This window comes from Narcine bancroftii, chromosome 7 (assembly GCF_036971445.1).
Source record: "Narcine bancroftii isolate sNarBan1 chromosome 7, sNarBan1.hap1, whole genome shotgun sequence".
NCBI classification, from domain to species: Eukaryota; Metazoa; Chordata; class Chondrichthyes; order Torpediniformes; family Narcinidae; genus Narcine; species Narcine bancroftii.
The window spans coordinates 42,698,067-42,724,255 of record NC_091475.1 but is presented as its reverse complement, the minus strand read 5'-3'; the positions used below and the strand labels follow the sequence as shown (position 1 = coordinate 42,724,255).

Genomic DNA, 26,189 nt, shown 5'->3' with positions numbered 1-26,189 from the left:
TTGGTTATATCTCTAATTTTAACTACCACCCTGAAAGAAGCTCTTATATAAAAATGATTATCATGGTAAACACGCCCCTATATTGGTTGCCAATCCCCCCTCCCCCATTCGCGGAAGATCGCTTTTGTGGGGGGGGGGGGGACGCGGAGCAGTTGCTGCCATGAATGCCGCTCTGGTTCATGGTTGCAGCTCAATGTGGGAGCAATGGCTGTCTTCTTTACCCATGATCCCCATGCCACTGGAACTACTCTCCCCATCTAAATCCATCATATTGTTCTATGAAAATGTTTCAAGAGAGTCTTTAATAACACTGGACAACAAATTTTCCAAAAGGTTTGTTTCTTGAAAAAAATTGGGAATTCTGATAGAAACCTTCAAGCTGAACACAAAGATAATTTCATATTTGCTGTACCATGTAGGAAGTAGGAAAAACATTAAGTTAACTTTTATTGAATTGATCCTGTTTAATCGCATAATGACGCTGACATTGAGTTAGTTCAACTAACTGATTGTTGTTAGGACTCAGCATCTAACGTCTATTGTGTCAGTGTCCAACTATAGTCAGCCAGTGTTGATGGATACCGCCTTTCCATGGTTGCAATATCCTAGTGAAACCTTTCATGTTGTTCATCACTGACTGCACCGAGATCGGCAGGAAAGAAGTCCAAGAGTGAATGCGGAAATTGAATTTTCAATGATGCATTACATTGTACTTCATGGTCTTTGAATGCCTGAGGTAACCTTAAAATATTATAGGAACTCACAAAAATAGTTGCATCTAAAAATTGGTATATGATAGGAAAATTTAGTTATTTTTTTCATGATCCAAAAATCCATAAAATAAACCCAAAAATATTCAGGAAGCAAAATCTTTGTTGTCCAGTGTTATCCAGTCCTTAAACAGTTTTGTATTGTCTACATGAGGATTTACTATTACCACTAATTTAGCATATTTAATCTCTGATTATGGATGTTCTTTTTCTGAGCAAGTAGTTTTTAAAAATGTTTTTGTGCTTGTGAGTAGACTGTTTCTGGGATTGGGATAGAAGCTGAAATTGAGTTGTCATTTGTCTGGTCGGTTCTGATTTTTATTTTAAGTGTTGTGTTGTGCCAAAGTTAAGCAGGACTGTTCACAGTCCAGGCAGAAGTAAGCCTTGCCCATCCAATTCTGCTCACAACACACTTTATTGCTAAATTGCCACAAATGTACTTATGTCGGAAGTCTGTTTAACTTCAGCACTCTGTTCCAGTGACACCACAATGTCAGTTGTGCCCTAACTTGTGGTGAGTACTCCTTTATATCCTGGTCACTTCTCTCTGCTTGTACCTGTGTCAATCCTTTGTCTATCTTAACCTGCCACATGACCATTGCCTCAGGCACTGCAGGCTCAGGTCTGGAGAGATAATAAGTTTGTTACCTAGCATCCAATTCATGCCCTCACCTCTCCCTGCACACACCCATTTGATCCCAGCAATTGTTCCTTGCCTTTTAAGATTCTTAGCACAGAGGATGGTAAGTTGACAGAACAGCTGGGTTGAATCCATTCGAATAAAAATCAATGTTGATAATTTTTGAGTCTCCCATCTGCTCCCACTTGCCCTTTCCTTGAGTTTTTCTTTTTCTTGCACAATTTTTATTTATTTTGTGTGATTTATATAAATATTTGCACTGATGCTACTGCAAAACAACAAACTTCACCTGTTCATGACAGTAAATTCTGATTTTGAACTCCCAACATGCCAAGTTTAAATAGGTCTGTTAATGGGTGTGTACCATCTGATTAACTGTGCCTTCTGGTTTCAAAGATCACTTTGAATGGAATAAAGATAAGGGTACACAAGGTTAAAGTTATTAATTAATAACTCCAGAAATCTGTCACAGCTTAAGTGTAGTCACTGAAAACAACATAAAAATTACAACCTTGAACTTGAGGGATCTGATGAATTAAATGATTTGACTTTGATGCAAGAATTTGGAATTTAGACACTCGTGTTCTTTCTTATTGAATTGTTTGGGGACAAATAAAGCTATTAACTATTCCAATGGTGTTCAGATAATTTTTTAAATACAAGTAATTAGAGCTCTGTATAATTCAGCATGACTTTTGCCTGGTGTCTAGGAACTAGAATCCAATATCTTTGGTGCTTTCAAAAGATTATTTGATAAGCAAGAGGAGGATTGACAAAGGTAAAATGAACTATAAGTGGTTTTATCTTTTTTTAATAAGTATCTAGCCCAAAAAAGTTGTCCATCCGAGATTTATAATTGTTACTTCAGGTGGAATCTGTATTTACTATTCTAGGAGTTTTGAAATTCCATCCTCACTGGTGTGGTTTGAAGTTCAATTTGTAATCCTTTGTTTCAGATTTACTTTCAGGAGATAAATATTAGTCTCTTTTATAGATTCTTTCTTAACTTCAAAATTCTCAATCATGTATTCGCTTTATATTGCAGGTAATGCAAATACTTCCTTATCTTTCCTCTAGTTCATTAGTTATGAAAGATAATGCCCTGTGGCTTATTTTGATTTTTTTTTTGTAGCTGACTACTATGTTTTAGTGAACTAAACTTCTTTGGACTTCCAATTATTCCTTTTGAATACGATTTAAATTGTGAAACCAATCTGCTGGGGTTTTTGGATCAAGATACCATGGCTCATTTGTGAGCATCGAAATTAACATGCCATCGTCCACTCAGTTTGTGTATCAATGCCAATTAATTCATCCAAGAAAGACACTTCTTGCAACATCAGTGTCTTGACATTAATGGATGTAATGATTAAAAGACAATTCCAGATCAAGCTGGAATCTCAGCTGGATGCTTGACAATTGTGGTAGGGCATGTATGCCATCATACCCTATAAGGCAAAATAAAGTTGTTCCATGAACTGTGATTGCATCTCTTCTGGATGAGGTCAATTCTTTCTAATGCTCACTTCAAAACGGAAATCAGTGATTCACCCTCACAAACCCCCAGAAACTGTGTACTCACTTGAGGCTTACGTGAGCAGAACCTTCAGAAGGCTGAATCCTCAAAACATCTGGCACAGACCTGTTTCTGGCTGTATCTTTAAAACGTGAGCAAACTACCAGCTGGAATTTTTGCAGTCGTTTCCAACCTCTCACTAGAATGGTCAGAAGTCCCCATCTGCTTTTAAAAAGCCATCCATTTGGGGGTGAGGCGTGATGGCGTAGGAGAGAGACATGGGGAGTCATCTCTCTCGACGGATTTGTGAAAAAAGGAGTTTTGAAATGCCCCTTTAAAAATATAACTTTTAATAGAGCACTATTGGAACAAACTGAAATAATTACGAAAAAAAAACTAGGGCCCAAACAATGAAAAAAACGATTTTAAAGCAATTGTTGAGCTTGGAAGAGGTGAAGCCTACCTTACGGCTGGATCCAGGCGACTCAGGTAATGTTCCTCCTCCATCCCAGCGATGACAGCCGGCTACTCTGAGGATAATGCCAGCACCTGTGCCATGTAGTCCCGGGCAAGAGGGTGCCGATGCGAAGTGACATTCTTCCACAGAAGTTGAAGAGTCTTCTGTGTGCATGCACACTATCCCTAGTATTTTTCTCCCTGGGGGGAGGGGGCTGGTGTTTGCCGATCCAGTGAGACCTGGGGGGGTGGTGGGGGGGAATAAAAAAATAATGGTGGTGGAAGCAGAAGAACTGGGAGCAGGATCAATGGAAGAATTTGAAGATGCAAGTTCAGAAGAAGAGCTTCAATTTAGTGAACAAGAAGAAATGCAAGAAAAACCTATTGCAGCTCAGGGTAGGAATTTACCTAAATGTTTTTTGAGCAAGAATTTCAGGCAATGTCTCATCAGATTTCTTTGGGTTTTACATTTGTTAAAGATAAGCTTTCAAATGTTATGGAGGACATTGTAACTGTTAAAGATGATGTTGCAAAATATGCAAAGGTTGTGGATAAAATAGAAGAGAAGGTTAAGAAGATGGAAGATAAGCTGGAGAATTGTGTTTGTGATATTGATTAGTGTCAACAGAAGTTGAATTCTTATGTTGATTCTTTTACTGGATAGAGGATAGAGAAAAGTGATGTACTGAAGAAAATGGATTCATTGGAGAATTAGAGCTGGAGGAATACTGTGAAGATAATGGGTTTGCCAGAAGATTTTGAAGGCTCTGAACCAGTAAAATTCTTTCAAAAATGGATACCTGATGTTTTAGGTTCAGATTTGTTTCCAAATGGATTGGTATTGGATAGGGCTAATAGAGCATTCAGAAGGAAACCACTGTCTGCTCAACCACTTCGATCTGTTTTGATCAGGATAGAGAACTGAATTTAAGATTGGCAGTTCAAAATGCACATCAATATGGAGGCCCATTGATGGTTCAGAACAGAAGAGTCTTTTTTTAATGCGGACCTTAGTCAAAATATTATTAAAATACTTAAAGAATTCAACTCGGCAAAAACAGTCCTCTGGCAGAAAAGTTACAAATTTGCTTTTAGATTTCCTGCTATTTTGAAAGTTTTTTTTATGGTGAATACGAATCTCCATTTTTTTGAAGATGATGGTGATGCTTTGATTTTTGCAAATTCTTTGCCCTCTCAAGTGCAAAAACCAAATGGAGTTGTTAAGAAGAATGGTAATGGTGTTCAGAAGGAGAAAATACAGAAGATCGATTGGAGGAGATGCAAAAAATGGATTCTGGTGATACTGAAGATATTTTGATTGATGATGAAAAAGCTTGGAAGAAGCTTATCATACCTGAATTTTTTGTTTATATATTTTTGTTATTTCTGTTCGGAGAGATGCAAAATCTCATTGTAGCTCAACAGACACCATCACTCACTTAGTGGGTTAGGCTGCTACCCATGTTGTAAAGGGGAGTAGTACTTTTAATACTTAAGGGGGAGAGAGGGTGTTTTTTATATATCTTTTATTCTTTTGAGAAGATTTGAATTAATTTTATAATTTCTATGTGGATGGAGACCCTGCTGCACAGACTGGGATCTTTATGAAATTAGATGGCTAATTTAAAATTTGCTACGTTTAATGTGAATGGGCTCAATAATCTGATTAAACGTAAGAGACTGTTAACTTGTATTAAGAAATTAAAAGTTGATATTGCATTTTTGCAAGAAACTCATTTAACTGAAATTGAACATCAAAAGTTAAAAAGAGACTGGTTGGGTTAAGTTTTCTATTTTTTTAATTCTAAAGCTAGAGGGGTGGCAATTTTATTTTATTAAAAAATTGCCATTTATTTTAGAATCATTATATGAGTCAACAGGGAGAGTTTTGTTAGTAAATTGTAAAATTTATTCTGAATCTTGGACTTTGGTGAATATTTATGCACCAAATATTGATGATGAGAAGTCTTTTCAAGACTTTTTACTTAATTTATCATAAACTCATGATAGGAGGTGGTTTTAATTGTTGTTTGGATCCTTTTGTGAATAAATCTGGTAAGATGATGCCGAGAACAAAGATAGCTAAAAAAAATATTATTTTTGATGAAGGAACTTGATTTGATTGATATATGGAAGAAATTAAACCCAAAAGAGGGGGACCATTCTTTCTATTCAGCTCAGTATGACACTTATTCTAGAATTTATTTTTTTAAATTATCGGCTCAGTTATTGGATAATGTCTTTCTTTGGCTTGGCTTCGCGGACGAAGATTTATGGAGGGGGTAAAAAGTCCACGTCAGCTGCAGGCTCGTTTGTGGCTGACCAGTCCGATGCGGGACAGGCAGACACGATTGCAGCGGTTGCAAGGGAAAATTGGTTGGTTGGGGTTGGGTGTTGGGTTTTTCCTCCTTTGCCTTTTGTCAGTGAGGTGGGCTCTGCGGTCTTCTTCAAAGGAGGCTGCTGCCCGCCAAACTGTGAGGCGCCAAGATGCACGGTTTGAGGCGTTATCAGCCTGTAGTATTGACTGAAAATGTCTAGAATTTTGTTGGATCATTCACTTGTATTATTAACATATGCAGTAAAATAAAATAATGGTTTCTACATATTGTTGGAGGTTTAATTCTTTATTATTAAAAATGAAGAATTTTGTAAATATATTAACAAACAAATACAACAGTTTTTAGATATAAACAGAAATTCTGTGAATAGTAAGTTTGTATTATGGGATGCTTTAAAAGCGTATTTAAGAGATCATTATTAGTTTTACAGTTAAACAAGAAGCAATATATAAATGTTTTGGAAAAAGAGGTACAGAGGAATTAATTTGATAAAGAGAAAAATAAGCACAATTAGATTCTAAGAAATTGGAATATAATACATTACGTTTATTGCAAAGATCTAAACATAACGTTTTGCCACGGCAATTGAAATCTGAGCAAGTATCTAGAACAATAAAGACAGTTAGAAAAAATTTGAAAATTTCTTTAAAATACCCCAGGATATTAATGAGCAGTTTAAGGAATTTTATTTTAAAAATTGTATACTTCAGAAGTGCAGCAAGATCAAAGTAAAATAGATGGATTTTTAAATGTTACATTTACCTATTTTGAATGATTGGATTAAGGAACAATTGGAGAAGCCAATAGATTCTAAAGAGATTATGTTAGTTCTTAATTCAATGCCAAATGGTAAATCTCCAGGAGAGGATGGTTTTACTGTGGAAGTTTATAAGAAATTTCCAAAAGTATTACTTCCATTGTTTGTTGAAGTTTTACAGCAGGCTAGAGATACACAATCTTTACCAGAATCTTTTTCACAAGCTATTAAAACAGTAATTCTTAAAAAGAAAGGGACCCTTTGAATCCTGGATCTTATAGGCCAATTTCATTATTAAATGTTGACTATAAGATTTTTGGCTAATAGATTAGCACAATTTTTACCAAAGTTGATTAAAACAGTAAAGCGCAACCAAGGTACTCCCCTGGCTGAATATTTGCACCCATCTTAACCAAAGGTTTGTGTTACTTCAATGAACATTTATTTTCACAATTTTAAACTTTTACTTATTTTTTTTAATTTATGATCATGCTTGCTTGTTTATTTATTTATTTGTTTAGCTTTTTTTTTTTGCCAGTTGCTTGAATTCCAGATAACAGGGGTTGTACTGTATTTGTAGATAATACTAAAGGAAGTAAGGATATGTTGTTTTGAACTACTTGCAATGCATCATCATTCCTGCTTGAAGAGATAATAAATGTGAACATATAGGCAATTATTTCACGATTGCAATTAGGGGAAAATATAATGGTTCCAATAGTGCAAACAGATTTTTTGTGGTCTCAGAGTAGTTTATGGTTAAAATTGGAATAGTATAAGAGTTGCCTGATTAGCTGATGAGGGGGAGGGTAAAAAAAAACCTTCTGAACGTAGTGGTACTGGACTTCAGGCTTCTGCCTGAAGGTAGCAGTGAGAAGAGGCTGTGACCAGTGCAAATGATATCATTTATGATGTTGGCCATTTTCTTTTTTTTTTCTTTTTAAAAATATTTTATTAATTTGATAGAAATATTACATATATTGTTTAATATTAATTAATTATATAGCTTTTATATAATGCAATACAGAATGAGATATGTATTAAATTATACATTGTCTTATATAATACTTGAAAAAAGTGAAAAATCCTTATGAGAATTTCACTTTGTATTCTAATATTGAGATATACATTGTGATTATCTTAATAGTCCAATCACTTCTAGTTGTAAAAAAAAACAAAACTAAGAACAAAAGAAAAAATAAAGAAAAAAAACATTCTAATCTAACCCCTACCAGTAAATATATTGTAAAAATAAATATAAATTGTAAAAAATTAACCATCAGCTCTCAGACATTGGATAGAAAACCCTCAGAGGGCCATTTTCTTTTTTTTTTGTAATTCTTTATTTATCTTACTATGAACCATATCAATCATTATATTTACAGATGCATCTCTTTAAATATTCACAGTGACATTTTCTCTTTTTTCCCCCCATTCCTCCCTTCCTCCTCCCCACCCCCCTCCAAAAACAGTAAATATTGAACATATAAAATACAATAAAACAATATCTTTATACAAAAGGAATACAAATAAAAAAGATGTAACATCTACTTGTACACATTAAATCTGATCGTGTTTATCTTAATATTTTAGGTGGTGGTGGTCCGAGGCCTGCTCTTTCTGTTATGTTCCATATATGGTTCCCAGGTTTTTTTCAAACATTGTAACTTTGTCTTTTAAATTATATGTGATTTTTTTTTCCAATGGGATACACTTAAACTTGGTTATATATTCCATTAATGTTTATAGTCATATAGTCCAACATGGCCATCTTGTATCTTTATTTTCACTTCTTTTCTGCCTCTTCACCACCTCCATCCCCTTTTTTTCCATTACTGTTTTTTAAGTTTTCCTTTTTAGTCTCAATATATGACAATGCACTTAAGCCATGAAATATCCCAACAATCCCCACAAGCAATAACCCTTTAACCCCAAATGAACCTCCCCTCCTTGGATTGCCCCTTGTCCCTTGACGACAACCACAACTCCCCCTTCCATTCGGTTTGCGAACTTGCTCACAAGCGTAAACCGATTTTGCAGTGACCATTATTCTCCCACCCCAGCCACCCCCAGAGAACACTATTTTCCTATACGTATAACAAAGCTCTCTCTCTCTCTCTCTCTCTCTCTCTCTCTTTTCCCCCTTCTTCCCCTTCTCTTATGCACCTTTAAATCCTTATATATATATTATCTTTATATTTTTACATATTTTTGTATTTTTTCTTGCCGGTCTTGTCACTCCTCCTCCTCTCTTCTCCTGTCCTGCAAATGTTCAACAAATTCTTGGACTTTCTTTGGGTCTGAAAACAGTCTATTCCATTCCCCAGGAATAAATACTTTGAGTACTGCTGGATGTCTTAATATAAAGTTATAACCTTTCTTCCATAAGATTGTTTTCACCCTGTTGAATTCCTTCCTCTTCTTTAAAAGTTCGAAGCTTATGTCCGGGTAAAAAAATATTTTTTGTCCCTTATATTCCAAAGGCTTATTGTCTTCTCTAACATTCTTTCTTGCCTGCTCCAGTATGTTCTTTCTTGTCGTATATCTTAGAAATTTTACCAATATGGATCTCGGTTTTTGATGTGGTGGCGGTTTTGGTACTAGTGCTCTATACGCCCTTTCTATTTCTATTTCTATTTCTTCATGTAAATCTGTCATTCCCAGCACCTTCGGGATCCATCCTTTTATAAATTCCTTCACATCTGACCCTTCTTTGCCTTCTTTCAGCCCCACTATTTTTATGTTGTTTCGCCTACTGTAGTTTTCCAATACGTCAATTTTTTGTGACAATAAATCTTGTGTCTCTTTAATTTTTTTTTCGCTCTCTTCCAACTTCCCTCTTAAATCATTTATCTCCATTTCTACATCAGCTTCTTGTTCCTCCACATTTTCTACTCTTTTCCCTATTTCAGTCATGACCAACTCTAAGCTTTGCATTCTGTCTTCAGCTCTTTATATTTTTCTTTTGATTGAACTAAATTCTAATGCTAGCCATTCTTTTAATGACCTCATTTGTTCTTCAAAAAAGGCTTTATCTAAATTTTGTCCTTCTATTTTACCTTCTTCTTTCCTTTGAAATTCATGGTCTTCTTTCTCCTCTTCTTCTGTGTCATCTTCTCTTCTCTGTATCTGTGTATCTTCATCCTTCTCTGATGAGCTGCTTCTGTATCCTTGCTGGGCCTCCAGCTGCTGTGTCTCCTGCTGTTGGGCCTCCTGCTGCAGGTTGACTCATTGTTGGGCCTCCCGCTGCAAGTTGACCCACTGCTGGGCCCCCTGCTGCAGGTCGTCCCCCTGCCGCTCATCCTCTTCCCACCTTTCATTCTCTTTCTCATCACTCTTCTTATCTTCTTTCTTGTTTGCTTCCCCCTGCCGAATGCCCCGATACTGGGCGTCTCTCAGCTGGCTACTCCTCAGCTGAGTCCCCCTCCTGCTGGCGCTAACCTTTTACTTGCGCACTGCGCATGCGCAACTCTTTGTGCAGTTGCGCACCTCTTCTTGGCTCTGAGAGCCATTTTTGAAGTCCGCCGGTTGGGAGGACACTGCTCCTCTGGGGACTCACCAACATTGGAGATCGGCCACCCCTCTCCACGGTGGCTCTCTGCTCCGACGTACAAGTAAGGCCTTCTTCTTTCTTCTCCAGTGATATTTCCTTCTTCCCTTTTCTCTGTTATTCATACTTTTGATGCCATCTTTTGTCTCTTCTCTGTAACTTTACCTTTCTCTTCCTGTATTTTATGTTTATTGAGCTTTGTTTTTTCAAACTTTTCTTTTCTCTGGAGAGGGCTGGTTCCACTCGACCAGCCACTACTCCATCATGTGACTCCCCCAGAGGGCCATTTTCTTGAGGCAGCAACTCACATGGATGTCTTCAATGGATGGAAGGTCAATGCCCATGATGAACATGGCTTGGTTTATTATTTTCTGCAGCCTCTGTATTCCTCAGCATTTGTATTCCCAAACCAAGCCATGATGCAACTAGACAGTATACTTTCCCCAGCACACCTGTAGAAGTTCATTAAAGTATTTGACAATGTGCCAAATCTCTTCAGAGTTCAGTATGGTATTTTAAGTCATTATCTTAACAGAAATATATTATGATTCCATTGTTGGAGTGCTTGCAACCTTGGATAACTGGAGGTTAAACTGTAGAAACCGCACTGGTTTAATGCAAATGTGAAGGTGTTGACTCATACAATACAGTACAACGAGAGAATATTTACCCCTGGGTATGATTACTAACTCAGTAGGAACAATGAATTACATAGTATTGGACTGTGCCTAGAGCACACAAAGGAGCAATTTGTTTCACATGAACTCCATTCACCTGATCTTTCTCCAGAGATCTCTGCTTTTCCAATTCAATTATATGCCCAATCACCTTTTGACGGCTGTAAAAAAAAAAAAAAAAAAAAAAAAAAAAATCTGCATACATCAGTCAGTTTGCTTCAGATTGCAGCAGCTTGCTGTGTAAAATAAGGTTATTTGTACACAGTGGTAACTTCGAAAATGTAACCAGATTATTGACATAAAATTGAAAATAATTTAGTACATTCTGAATCTAGGGCCTTAAATCTGAGGAAAGCAAACTTGAGGACAGGAATTTGCTTTGTTGAACAGGAAATAATGGATAATATTTAGAAGAATAAATAGTAGTTTACAAATACTATATTATCTCTTAAGGCATAATGATAATTAAGGCAGTAGCTAGCAAGAGAAGTCAAAGATGGAATTAGTTTGAAAATGAAGTGGCCACCTGACATTGGGAGCCCGCGGGCTACAGAGCCAGCTGAGATGGGCTACATGCTTCGAAGTTTACGCATGCCTCAGCAGCACCCCATTCCGATTGGCTTGCCAGCGGCAGCCAATCAGGTGGAGTCAGGGAAACAGCCACACCCGGGGATGATAGGGGCTCAATTATTGGCCACTCCCCGGGCAGCACTAAATGACACCAGTTCCAGGAAGTGGATCGTAATGCCACCAGTCAGGTGGCATGATGACATCAGAGATGGGCTTCTGAGCCCTTTTTGCCAGCACAATAAATCAGTGTTGAATTCGCTCCTGTAGTGTGTGTCTCTTCTTTGAGCATAACTTCTTCAGCAGTAGCAGCTGCTACAATCCACAGTTAAAATGACATTTATTAATGGTGTATATAAAGCTTGCTAACTGGTTTATGGCCAATTTGAGTATGACTCAAAAGAATTTCAAATCAATTCATTTTTTTTGCAGAATTTATTGTTATGTACATGTCACAAAATTACTTTCAAAATTGCTACAAATTATATTTTTTTAAAATAAATTGGTGCAAAAGAAGAGAAAGTGAAGTAGTGTCTGTAATTCATTATCCATTCAGAAATCTGATAAGAGAGGGGAAGAAGTTACTTCTGCACTTTTGGGTGTTCGTTTTCAGTCTCCTATACCTCCTTCCTGATGGTAGCAGTGACAAGAGGGCATTCATGGCTTGGGTGGTGAGGGTCCTTGAGGATAGAGACTGCTTTCTTCAGACACTGCATTTTACGTGGGTAATTAGCCTTAGTTTGTTGGTAATCGCCTTGTGTCAGATTCTAAGGCCTGTAGATTTATGCCCCCTTTCAAGCCAAACCTTTCTTGGCTAGCATTTCAATGTGGAAACTGAAAGAGCTCCCCACGGGCTTTGAACGCCCCATTAAGGGAGCAAATTGTGGTTTTTATTTGAGATCTCGGCAACCTTGGGGTCTGCACCCAAGATGGCAGCACCTATTAATCAGCAGAAATCATGAGGGGCTGCAGACTCCGGGGAAGCAGAGGACTGGAGCAGGGCATCAGAGAATGGGAAGACCAATCCCCATCTGAGAAGGAGAAGCAGAAGAAGATGACCCACAGGACTGTGACCACAGAGGTGGACTAGTACATGCAGTGGGCTGCTGGCGACTCGAGGTGAGGAACCTGTGGACTGCTGTAGACTGCAGTTGGGAGACTCGCTCTGGGCTATGGACTACTGGAGACTGGCTGGAGGAGTACCCGGAATTGGAATTGGGATGTGGGAGGTGCCAAGGGCACCGAAGGGACCCTGACTGTGTCGAAGGTTCGGATCTGGAGCTCGGGTTGCCAATGGTTTGGACTGGACGATGGGTGGCTGTGGAGGCTGCAGAAGTGCTGGAGGTGAATCTATGGACACTGGGTCACTTGGGGTGGGGGGGGGGGGGGTCTCTCTTTTGCTTCTTTCTTGGACTGTAAGAAATGTAAGAGGTGCCTAGATGATTTCTACTGGTGGCAAAATAGAATTTCATGTAATAGGACACAGTTGTATTACTATGACAATACACTGAATCTTGAGTGTAGTGCTATTATAATTGTTACCTTTTCATTAAGATATTTAAGCCATTTTAGGTGAATATAAAAGATCTGCACACTAATTAAATATGAAGGGAAATTCTCCTTGTCTCCTCTTCTTTAACTAACACTTAAAAACACACGAGCTGCCATTTATTTAATTTCTATTTCCTACCTACACGTACACATTGTTAACTTATCCCTTTGGTCATCTAGTGCATTCCTGTAGATTCCCAGAGTAACAAAATATGTTTTATTTTAAAAATTCAAATTTCTTCTTTGCTGCTCTTCCCTGAATCATCCACATTGTCTGCCTCGTCTAGAGGACATTCCTTGACTTTCCTCAATTTCCAATGTAGCCTGTGCCATCTATTTTAAAGTAACCAATTGAAATGTGGTATGCTGCAAACTTGTACTTATAGAATTTTTGCTGTCTGCATATTTACCCACTATTTTATATTAATAATGGCAATTTAATGAATTGATATTGGTTGTTAATTATAATGTCTTATGCAATAGGTTTTGCAGGTTGCATTGGCTGTCAGCAACAGGCTTTGCCATATTCTCACTTGGGGAAAGTAAGATGGTGGGAGAGATGTAGCAAATGCATGTTGGACACTGGCATTTTTATTGAATGCTGGGGTTCAATTTGAATGCTGAGGGGTTGAACTTGTCAGTTACCTGAACTTGTTTTTAATAGGTTTTGTGTCAGTTTCAATAATTTGCATTTGAGTTGCTAGGTATAGATGAGAATCTGTCAACTATTGCCCACAGCTTGCCAATCATTAATTGACAAAGATGTGGAAAGGTTCCAGCACAGATTATCTCCCTTCACTGACAAAGCTGGAAAAACATTAACCCTGATTCTACACCTGGAATACTGGAAGAGCAAATGTTAAATAAACTACTGTCGTCCTAATTCTATTATCCTAATTCTATTATCCTAAAACATTAGTTTGAAGTTTCCTTTTAATTGTCTCCAATTTCAATATTGAAAATGAAGAAAGACATGTTTTCAAAGTATTTTTTTAAAGTTGTCAATGTGTTTTAATAGTCATTATTGTCTTGGAAGTGAACTGGTTAAGCCCATTGAACTGTGCTGATTGATATTGATCGGTTGCACAAGACTACACAGGTTATGTAATTTTCTTTGAACTGTTTCAAGTCACAGCAGTTAAAAGAGGCAGAATGGAAAAATAAAAGGGCTAAGGTAATAATAGCCAATATACAGTATGAGCTTTTTCTCAGATGTGTGGGGCAATATCTGTTCTCCCAATATCACAAGGGAAATTACTGGCCATAAAATAATCATTGTCTTAAAAACAATGTTTTTGATAAGTTGGAGTTTTGATAAATCCCATGTTGTGTTTGTTTTTCAATGCTTTGGTTTAAATCAAAAATCTGATCTTAATTGGGTCATTCAATTAATTGACAGATTTCTGTCAATTAATACGTATTTTGACTAGGTATATCCATTAAAATGAATGTGACAATATCAATATTAATATAAAGACAAATGTATAAATCAAGCAAGAAGAATCAATAAAACACATTTTTTTGGTCCACCTGTGATTCTACATTGTCATGAGACCACATACCCATTAATCTAAGGCGCCAACATCTTTTCCACAAACTGTACTTCAATGTATAATCTCTTTGGTTGTGTTTTTTACACAACATATCTTTTGTTGCAATGTCAACAGAAGCAAAAAGGGAACACTGGAACCACTCAACAGGTCAGGTGGCATTTGTTAAAAAGAGAAACTTTTACATTGCAGCTCAAAGACTCTTTCATCAGAACTAGGCAAACAAGAACAAGTTAGTTATTCATGGGAGGTGGGATGAATAATACAAAGGGAAATCTGTCTTGAGGTGAGGCTTGTTCAGTTAAGTCCAATATTTGCAGGGCTGTCCCATTAGACAGATTAATGAGGATAATTAAAGAGAGAAAATAAAGTGGTATGATAAAACGGTGAAATGCAGGTCACATCTTTGGCTGAACCTAAAAATAACCTGGAAAAGTCGAGCACATTGAGCAGTGTCTGTGAAGAGCAAAAAGGCTCTTTAATATTACAGGTGGATAACCGTACAATAGATATATATAAAGAGAAAAAGTAAGTTCATTGAAATTGCAGATTTTGTTGGCTGAAGGCTGCAACATAAGACCAAAATCACTTTCTTCCTCAAGCAGCTTAAGAGACCTTAAGCAGATAGACCAGTGGGAGTGGGGTGAAGAATTAAAGTGTCCGATGTGGAAGTGTTGAGTTACCCTACTGACAGAGGTACTTTGCAAACTAGTCATCTAATCTACTCCTGGATAGGGATGATTCGAGGATTCTTCTACTTGTTAGTTCAAGGAAAGCTTAGACTCATGTTCATTCATAACACTACATTCACTGATTTGAAAAACACCAGTGGAAATAAAAGTTGTTCAGTGTAAGAATGAATCTTAGTAAAAGGGAACTTGTTGGGCCTCTTCAAAGGAAAAGTAGAAGGGATTAAAGCATCCTAGTATTGGAGTGGTGGTGTAGAGGGATTGTTTGTGAAGTTCCTTAAACCACTTAGGAACTGGAAACTGTTAAAGGGGCATAGGCGATTAAATATGTTACGGATATGAGTATAAATGGACAGGGTAAGGGAAGAAGGCATCAATGATGTTGGAAGAAATTTTGGAGAGGCAAGAATAGGCTGAAACAATGGCTCTTCCAAGAAATTGCAGAACTTGGGAAGGAATTAGAAGTGGGCAGTGCAAGGCTGAAGGACGATATTATGAGGGAAATATCTCTTGAGGAATTGGGATCAGTGTCTGACTGAGTGATCTGAGATATGAGCAGAAAACTGTGAGTAAGTTATTTATATGATCATTTTGGGGTGGGGGGTTGCAGTTTAGTCCACTGAACCACTGGATTTAGTTAGGAAAGAGAATAAAGAATTACTTGTTTAAATTAACCTTGAGTATTCTAATGTGCCTCGAGTACACTATCCTTGGTTGAGATTTTATTTTATGTTTAACAAAGTTATGACTCACCAGCTAGGGCGAAAAATCCTAAAAGACCCTGATAACTAAAAAAAAGATTTTTCCATTTAACTTGCAGGCCTGCAATTGGTGTAAACATATTCACCACACCAAAGACAATGTGGACACCAGTGACACTGAGAGCAAGATACAATTCTGTAGCATGAAGTGTTTAAACCAGTACAAGATGGATCGATTTTACAAAGAGTCTCAATCTAACCTGCCGATTGATGTTACAGACCCTCCATCCCCTGCAATAACAAACAGCAAGCTGGAGAATGGAGTGACGCAGCTCATCACAGCAGAAGCTTGGAATATCAATCCTACAGGTATCATGAAAAAAGCACATTCCCCTTTAGTTGTCGTTCCAGCTTCTTCTATTATGACACCGCAGACAGACGCAACAAGTGGGGTATCTCTCAAACTGGCTGCCACTGTACTGCAACCAATTTGTTTAGGAGATAATCCTATGGTCCTACCAATCCATTTGCAGGTGGCTGGTAGTTCAACACCACAGGTACCTCCTGGTAGTAATGCACCATGGGTAATGACAAATCAAGGTGCTGTGCCACTGTCTGTGTTACTGGAGCAGCATTTGATTCAGCATTTAAATTCTCCACTCCTGCTGGCTTCTCCTACCCCAAGTCCTGTGAACTCTGTCCAGAACCACATTCTTCAAGGCACTGCTGGTTCTTACATTCAACCTCAACCACTGGGCCAGAAATCCTCTAATCAAACACAGGAGTATGACCTACCACCCCCTCTTCAGATCCCTGGTTTTCCAACAGTTCAGGACTTTTTCCCTCCTCATACCATGCCACCAGTACCAAATATCCAATTGGGCCCTGAGAACGTGTCCTCAGGATTCTCTTCACTTCCACACCAGAATCTCAGTAGTCTGCTCTCTCCATTAGTTCCTCCTGCCACTCTTCTCGTTCCATATCCAGTTATAGTTCCTCTTCCAGTCCCAATTCCTATTCCTGTCCCCATTCCTATCCCCATGGCCAAGGATTCAGACCCTAACAAATTGACGGATATTTGGAGAAAAACTACCGCCAACAGCACTACAAACAGAGGAACCCAGACGTCAACTGAAAAAGAGCAAAATTTCTTAGAGTGCATCCAGCAGAGAGGAGTACAGGACTATCAGAACACCAATTGTAAGTTCAGTACTGAAGCAGAAGCTCTTGATCTTTCAATGAAAAGAACATCTGTGTTAAAGAAAAATGAGTTTTTTTATCAACAGATTGAACAGGATGGTGTTTTGGATTTGTCAATTACAACCCCCAAGAAAATGAAAGAAAGTCAGAACCTACCAGGTAATGCTTCTTCTAATCTGTCAGCTAATTTGTTGAATGAACCTCTGTCTCATTCTGGTGAATCCTGGTCTAATGCAGTGCCACTGATAGGTGCACAAAAAGTGGAAGGAGTGTTACATGCCATGTCTAATAGCTGTGAATTTTCAAGCCAGCATAAGTGGGTAATGGATCAAAACTACAATAGAATTAGAGATGACTCGCGAGCTGGTAATAATACTGACACCTTGAGCAGCACAGATACTGCAAAAGTCATTGTGTCTGTCAAGGATGCTGGCCCAGCTATTCTCTGTGGTAAAATAAAAACTGTTGTTGGAGTATCTACAAAAAACTTTTCTTATAAGACCGATTTATCGCAGGAGTCTGTTTTACAGTGTTATGATGTCAAATCTCAACTTGAACTCAGAGACAGCAAAAAGCCCAGTAAAAATAGAGGCATAAAATTAAAGAAAATGAGCTCACAAGATTTCCATGTTCTCCCAATAAAAAAACAACGATTAGCTGCCTTTTTTGCAAGGAAGTAATGTTTGATATTTAACAGTGCTACAGGAACTATATCCAGTAAAATGAAACCTTCAGAAAAAAAATCTAACACAGATTTAGCTGAATCATCTGTTTTGAAATTCATTCTTGTGGTAATGAAGTTTTATGGAATATTTATTAAATAAGCTTTGTTTGATACTTGCCGACAGCTTGTATTGGGATTAAATCAAATTATTTTTGACCTCCTCTTCCTTCAGAAAGGGCATTGGAGATTTAGTAAAATTGCCAGTTGTTATAAACATAATTACAATCACAAGGTATATTATTTTACATCCTGAAATTTTTCATGTTGATCCACTGACTCTGCAGTTGCTAAATCTCTTTCCTGCCTTGGTTTAAGTGTTAATACAAGAATCGGATCTCTCCATCTTCAACTTGAATAAGCCAATTGTCATGTGATTGGGATTAATCCCACATTAAAGTGAATCATTTTCAGTGGTCCTTTTTGAGTATATTTCTTCAAATTGTTTAAAACATAATTCATTGGGATAACTGTCTTGTCTGAACCCACTGAATTTTTAAATGCTGTGCTTAATTTACAAGAATTATAAATGGTTTGCTTTCCCCCTGGTCATCTATGATTGTTAGAATTGGTTTAAACAATTATAAGAAATTGATAATGAGTGATTTGCACGTTATTATTATAGCAGCCCAAGTACAGGCCTCCTCAATTGTGCTTTAGTAGCCCAGTAAATTGGTATGATTTGTGCTGTTCTGAAATTCTGACTCTGCAGTATTCTGAAGTAGACCCGAAACTGCCTCAAAAGTCAAATTCGCTGGAAGACAATAGGACTGTGATAGTGTAAACCGATGTTTATGACTTTTTGTGTGCCTCGCTAAATTAGGCAATGTCTGCCCAGAAATGACCTTCCATCTCCAATGATTGCTATTTCAACACCGCGATTTACCATCAACTTCCAAAACTGTTATCGGGAAGCTTCAATCTGAATCTTTGTCATCAATCACAGGGTTTAGCTTTCTGTGAAGGACTCTTGAGGATTCCAATAGTCATTTTCACATTCTACCCATTACAATCATTTCTTTGATGTAGCATACACAAGCAGCATTGTTAGATATTTCATGTGAAAGCAACTGGCACAGTTAGTGTAGAGGTTAGCGCAATGCTGTTACAGCGCCAGCAACTGGGACTGGGGTTCGAATCCTGTGTTGTCTGTAAGGAGTTTGTATGTTGCTCACCATGTCTGAGTGGGTTTGCTCCAGTTTCCTCCCACCATTCAAATCTATACTGGGGGTATAGGTCAATTAAGTTTTAATGGGCAGCTGAGACTCATGGACAGAAAGGGCCATGCTGTATGTCTTTTTCAATTTTTTAAAATTGGTTTCATCAGGTAAATGTTACATCACAAACAGAAATAAAAATGGTGGTTAAGACCTATGTTACATTGAAAAGAAGAAAAACACTGTACTAATTGTCAACCCCCTTCCTTCGGAGGCTGCTGGTTAAACATAAACAGTACACTATCGAATAAAAAAGGGAAGGTAATCAATGGGGTAAAAAAAATCAAAAGTAATCTAACTTTACAAATTTATTTTAGTAGTGGAACATCTAATTTTTTTTCCCCCAAAGTCAGACATGCCATCATATCAGACAACCATTGAGTATGAGTGGGAGGGACAGCATCTTTCCATCTCATTAATATGGCCCTTCCAGCGATAAGTGAGGCAAAGGCCAACTACATGGGATCGTGAAACAGTCAATATCAGACCCATTGGTCCAATTGTTCCAAAAAGAGAAAGAAAAGGATGTTAAGAACTAAAAACGAGGTACAAAATACACTTTCTCAAAATTTGGAAAGAGAGGGACATAACCAGAACATATGTCACAGTGTACCTTCTTCAGTTATACATTTAGCACATTTAGAAGAAAGATTATAATAGAATTTAGCTAATTAGACTATAGAAAAGTGGGCCTGGTGGACTACCTTAAATTGATTAAATGAGTGTCTAGCACGATGAATACACTCACTTCAAAATAGAGTCCCTGTAGTTTCAGAAATTAACTGTTGGAAATCTTGTTCCCATATTTTTTTTTAAATTCAGTCCAGGGAACACTATTGCTAGCTCTTAAAAATAGTTCATAAAGAACTGATAGCAACCATTTGTGATCAGGTTTAAAGTTATAAGTCTTCCCTATCCTATTAAGTTCCAGATCTTGAGGGAACCTCAAAATTAAAAAATTCAAGAAGCTTCTAACTTGTAAATAACAAAAAAAGTGGTGTTCAGGTATTATAAATTTGGTGGATAATTTGTTCAAAAGAAGCAAGATTTTGGTCAATAAAAAAAATCTAAAAAAGATTGGATACCATTGATGATGACCAATATCTTGAACCAAAGGTAAAAAGAAGAAATTGCCTAAAATAGGACAACTTAATAAAAGCCTATGGTACCCAAAATGTTTCCTGAATTGAAACCAAATTCTCAACAAAACAAAATTATCAGTCAATTTGGAAGCCAAAAAAGATAAAGACACTCCAAGCATTGAAGGAATACTTTTTCATAGATTTCATTTCTAAATAAATCCACCATAAAGCACTTAGATGTTCCTGATGATGGATTAAAAAAAACATATCTAATATTGGCTGCCCAGTAATAAAACCTAAAATTGGGTAATGCCAAGCCTCCATTTAAAAAAAAATATTTTGAATAAAAACTTTTTTAGATGGGGGCACTTATTTTACCATATAAAGAGTTGAGAGAGTCCAGTGAATCAAAAAAGGATTTGGGAACAAAAATCAGTACAGCTTGAAAAATATATAAAAATTCAGGTAGGATATTCATCTTGATAATATTGACACATCCAATTAATGTAATTGAAAGAGGGGACAACTGTATCAAGGACATCTTGACATGATTCATTAAGATAAGAAAGTTTTCTTTAAACAAATGATTAAATTTCTTAGTAATGATAAATTGATTTTTAACTATTTTAAAATAAATAGTGGAGTCTAAAGAGCAGGATTTACCCAAAGCGAACATCTCACTTTTCTGCAAATTTAATTTATAATCTGAAAATTGACCGAATTGATAAAATAGATGGAATCAATTGGTCAGGATTTGATATATACAGCAAAAGTTCATCTGTATAAAGAGACACCTTATGGACAGTTCCAGCCCTAGAGGATCCTGAGATATCAGCCAATTACCAAAAGGCCATTACAAGCAGTTCTAAAGCCAAAGTAAATAGTAGTTTGGATTTAATTGAGTTAGTAAAAATTGAAGCTGTAGGAGATAAATATATTAATTTAATACAGTTGAGAAATAGGGAACCAAAATTAAATTTCTCTAACCCACTAAATAGGTATTCCCATTCCACTGTATCAAAAGCTTTTTCAGCGTCTAAAGAAGTAATACATTCAGAGAGTGAAACTGTCGGGAAGTAAAGAATATCTAACAAACGACAAATATTAAAGTGTGAATAATGTCCCTTAATAAATCCAGTTTGATCCTCAGATAATTAAAAAGTATAATATTTTCTAACCTGCAGGCTAAAATCTTGGACAATATCTTAGTGTCAATATTTAGAAGGGAAATTGGTTTGTAGGAGGAACACTCTCATGGCTTCTTATTCTTTTTAGCAATAAGAGAAATTGAGGCTTCATAAAAAGTTTCTGACAACTTCCCACTAATTAAAGATTGAGTAAAGACCGAATCCAAATAAGGTTTCAATAAATAGGAAAACCTTTTATACAACTCCACTGGGAAGTCATCGGGACCAGGGAGCTTACCAAACTGCAAAGAACAATCTCCTGCTCAGATATAGGCTGTTTCAGCTTTATTTTACTCTCTGAAGAAACTGTATGAATAGTCAACCCATCCAGAAAATGCAACATAGAAGTTTGGTCTTTGATTGAATCTGAGAGAAAATATCATTTATTTCAGCATAATCATTAGTAATTTTTACCATCTCTTTGAATCTCAGTAATAAGGTGTTTAGCTGTATAATTTTTAATTTGGCTACCTATGTTTTCCAGCCTTTTTCTCCATACACATAAAACTTGATTTACTCTTTAAAAGTTGGGTCTGTATAGGGTATGTAAGAAGCAAGTCGTGTTTAGCTTTAAGTTTGACCCTTCTTTTAAAAAGTTTGGGTTTTGGAGTTGAGGCATCTTGTTGGTCAATACACTTCAGCTGATTAGCCAAATCATCTCTCAGAATTAGTCTTCTCTTAAACATTAGCCAGAAATGAAATTATTTGACCTCTGATTAAAAAGCTTTAAAAACATCCAAAATTACTAAAACAGAAACCTCCAGAGAGGAGTTTTTACTTTTTTTTAAAAAAAAGGCAATTTGATCCTTCATGAATTTCAAAACAAATCAGGGTCTGATAATAAAAGGGTGTTCAACAGCCAATTGTTTAGTAAGTCTAGGTAAATCCAGGAAATTAATAGATAAAATCACTGGAGAGTGGTCAGAAATTAGTATGTTCTCATAAGTACAAAAGTCAACAGAAGAAATTAATTGTTGGCCCGTAAGAAAGTAATCAATATGTATGGTGGATCTTGGATAAAAAGAGAATTCCTTATAATCAGGATGGAGAAATCTCCATATGTCAATAACACCAGATTGTAGCATAAAAGAATTTGAGTATACCTGACTTGTTTAAATTAGCAATTTTATGAGACGAACAGTCAAGTACTGGATTGAGCCAACAATTTAAGTTGCCACCTATTATCAAAGAGTACATATTTAAAATCAGGTAAAAGAGAAAAGAGGCATTAAAAAAAAAGTGGATCATCCGTATTAGGACCATAAATGTTAACAAAAATGTAAGCTTGTATAGATTACTGGACAGAATTTTAAAAAATGACCATTAGTGTCAATAATAACCTTGTGTTTAATGAATGGCACTTTGATCAATCAAGATTGAAACTCCCCTAGATTTAGCCATAAATGCTGAATGAAATTGCTGTCCCTTCTAAAAGCGTGAGGTATCAGATACACGAAGATGGGTAAGAAAATAATCTCTGGTTGGAACTTTCTAATATGTGAAAAGATCTTTTGACATTTAACTGAATGGGTCAAGCCTGAGATATTCCAAGATAAGATCTTAATATCTTTGGTTATCTGAGAAATTAGTAATTCAAAATTTTATAAAAGTGATGGCATGCCCAGTAATAAAAAGCCAATCTACCCTCACAAAAGAATCCCATACTAACATGACAAACCTCTTCCCCCCCACCCTTTGTTCATAGCAGCAGCTCACAGACAAAGCAGTAATTTCCCTCAACTCGCTGCTGGCAGTTATCTCAAAACTATGCATAAAAGATAAAGGAGCTCACACAGATGGAAAACTCTGTCTATACAAAGAAAAAATAGTTAAGGTTCCCAAGAACTCAGTAATTAATTATAAAGCAAAAGCATTAGTTACCCCATAAGGGAAATTTTAAAAAAAGAGGTAAACCCTTCTTCCCACAAATGTAAATAGTTAAAAAAGACTTAAAAGACCATAGTACTCTTTATACAAAAAAGAGATTTCCCTAAGGAATTTTTGTTAAAAACCATACAAATCTTACAGAACATTCATCTCAAAATAAGCAAAAAGACAAAAAAAAAGAAAGAATAGCAAAAAAAGTCAATAAGTAAATGTTTTACTGAAAAGCTGGAATTAGAAGTTTCTTTTTCAGAGAGACTAACCACTTCCAAATACTTTAAGGCACAGTGATTTTCAGTCTAGCTGGATAGAGCAATGATGGTTTGAAGCCAGCATTGTTGAGTTGGAACATGACTTCTTTGTAAGCAGATCATTCTTTCATAACTTCAGGAGGGTCATGATCCCTAATGCTCTGATTACAATAATGTAAGGTCCCTCTGTGTCGGAACTCTCTTAGAAGCTGATTTTTGATCTGGAAATGATGTAGGCAGAGAATGATTGATCGAGGCTTCATACCAGGAGCAGGTTTGGGGATGAGTGAGCGATGGGCTCTATCGACTTCAGGGAGAGTTGGCAATAAATCTTGACCAAAAACCTTGCAGAGAAATTCAGCGAATAATTTGGAAGGCTTGCCTGATTTGGTTCCCTTCTTTAAGCCAATAAATCTGAGATTGTTTCTTCTGAGGAAAAGTGGGTGGGATTGTGAGCAAGGAGGAGGATGAGTAGATGCGCTGTGGGGATATCACTGGCAGAAACAGAGGGGTTTGGGGAAAATTCACTGAAGTGAACAAAATGGAAGAACAGTCTTACTGTCTCGAATCAGGCCAAAATGTTCCACTCATCGGCCTGCGTTTGATCCAAATTCCTCTCAACCCATTCTCTGCATTTATCTGTCCAAATATTGGAGAGACTGGATGCAGACTGGGAGATGGCTTCGCTGAGTACCTTGGCCTCATGTACTATCCCACCAAGACCACCCATAAATTGGATGTCAGGGTTTGAGTTACAGAGAAAGGTTGAGCAGCCTGGGGCTTTTTTTCTCTGGAGCATAGAAGATTGAGGGGGGATTTGATGGAGGTGTTCAAGATTTTAAAAGGGACAGAGAGAGTCAACGTGGATAGGCTTTTTCAGTTAAGAGTGGGGGATATTCAAACCAGAGGTCATGGTTTGAGATTGCAGAGGGAAAATTATAAGAGGAACATGAGGGGAAATTTCTTCATGCAAAGGGTGGTTGGGATCTGGAATAAGCTTCCGGCAGAGGTGGTTGAAGCAAGGGCATTATTTACATTTAAGGAAAGACTGGATAATTACATGGAGGGGAGAGGATTGGAGGGGTATGGACCAGGTGCTGGTCAGTGGGACTAGGAGGATGGGGATTTGTTCTGGCATGGACTAGTAAGGCCAAACTGGCCTGTTCTGTGCTGTATATGGTTATATGCTCCTCATTTCCAAGTCTGTGATCTTCTTCAGTATTAAATTATGAGATTTCCTTAATTCCAGATTATTGGATTCTATGTCATCCAGCAGAGAATCGCGCACCTCAGCAGCTGTTTCCAAATCCTTAATTTTGGAGTCATAATTCTGGATGAGAACTCTTAGTTCATCCATATTTCCAGCAAGAGAAGCTTTCATATATTTGGCATCTTTTTTTAAACTCTTTAATATCTTTACTCAAGTTCTTAATATATCTCATAATGAAGGTAAAATCTTCTGAGGTAGAAGTTTCTTCTTCCTTTCTTGTAGCTTCAGTATCCGTACTATATAAATGTAAAACAAGTTGGAAAAGAAGAAGAATTAAACTAAAGGAAGACTCCAAATTTAGGAAAAAGTAGTTTTTTTAAAAAAAAGTAAGGCATGTGAGCTGAAAGGGTCAAGAGCAGCTTTAAAAAAAAAGCATGTCACTCCATGCACCACCTGCAGGGAACTCTCACCATGCTGTAGGTCTAAATTTAAGTTAGCAAAAATTGGGTAAAAGTCAAATTCACATTAATAGAAGCCCAGACGTAGCAGATTCTGCAGTACATGTTCAAGGTATTTATTTAGACATGTCAATTAATTAGTGAGCTTATTGTACATTAGTGAAAAGTAGTCATACATCTCTGGCATCATGGCAAATATGGGGAACACTCATCAATAATCACTGCAGAAAGCTGATGGTGTGTGTGTGTGTGTGTGTGTGTGTGTGTGTGTGTGTGTGTGTGTGTGTGTGTGTGTGTGTGTGTGTGTGTGTGTGTGTGTGTGAGAAATGGAGAAAGTTTATTTTGTTAAATTCTTTCAAGACTCTTGTTTTCATCATCGGTTATAACTAAGGTTGATGATGCCTTCTGAACCAGGAGTAAGGCCTGTTTTTAAATTACTGCTGTATTTTCAGTATTCTCCGTTCAGCCAATGTAACAAAGTAGCAGAAAAAATGAAAATTATTTTACTTGTTTAGGTAAGTTGAGTTTGAGTTTTGAAATTTAATTTTGAATACATCTTGATAAATATATTTGAGTTTTGTTTATTCAGTTTATTTTAAAATGTTATGAATGTAGTACTTTGAAAATTGGCACACAAAATATAAAATTGAGCTGTTTTCAAGAATCCTAAATTTGAATTGCTCATGATGCTAAAGAGATTACTTAACGATATTGCCAAACAATATTCCTCTTTTGGAAAAAAAATGATTAATAAAGTATTAGAAAGACCAATAAAACAAATTTGAGGTTAAATTTTTTAAAATTAGACATGCAGCATGGTAATAGGCCTTTAGGCCCACAAGCTCATGCTGCCAACTTACACCCAATTAACCTGCACTCCCGGTACATTTTGAAATTTGGGAGGAAACCCACGCAGACATGGGGAGAACACACAAAACTCCTTGTAGGTTGTGTGGGATTCAAGTCCCAGTCCTGGTTGCTGGTGATGTAACAACCACCCAACAACATATTGTTTATCATGTAGCCAAAATAATGCAACATTTAATATTTTTCAGCAATCAAGGACTCCAAGATTGTACAGTTTAACATAATAGATTGGTTCATTGAATTTATCATTTTCTTTGATGTCAAATTGTGCCATGGCCTCAGAAATATGGACACACATATTAGGTCAAAAGTATGAATGTGTAACAAACAAAATATCAAATTTTATTTT

The 26,189-nt window shown here is 36.8% G+C and overlaps 1 protein-coding gene across 2 annotated transcripts in view; it reads left to right on the top strand.

The window, feature by feature from the left end:
* rai2 (retinoic acid induced 2) overlaps window positions 1-25,478 on the top strand; it is a 46,154-nt gene extending 20,676 nt beyond the window's left edge. For both annotated transcript variants that reach the window (XM_069889884.1, XM_069889886.1), the window contains exon 2: window positions 15,883-25,478. In XM_069889884.1, coding sequence (XP_069745985.1) covers window positions 15,883-17,643 — 1,761 coding nt within the window. In that variant the 3' untranslated portion in view covers window positions 17,644-25,478. The remainder of the gene's footprint in view (window positions 1-15,882) is intronic.
* Window positions 25,479-26,189: the final 711 nt, after the last annotated feature.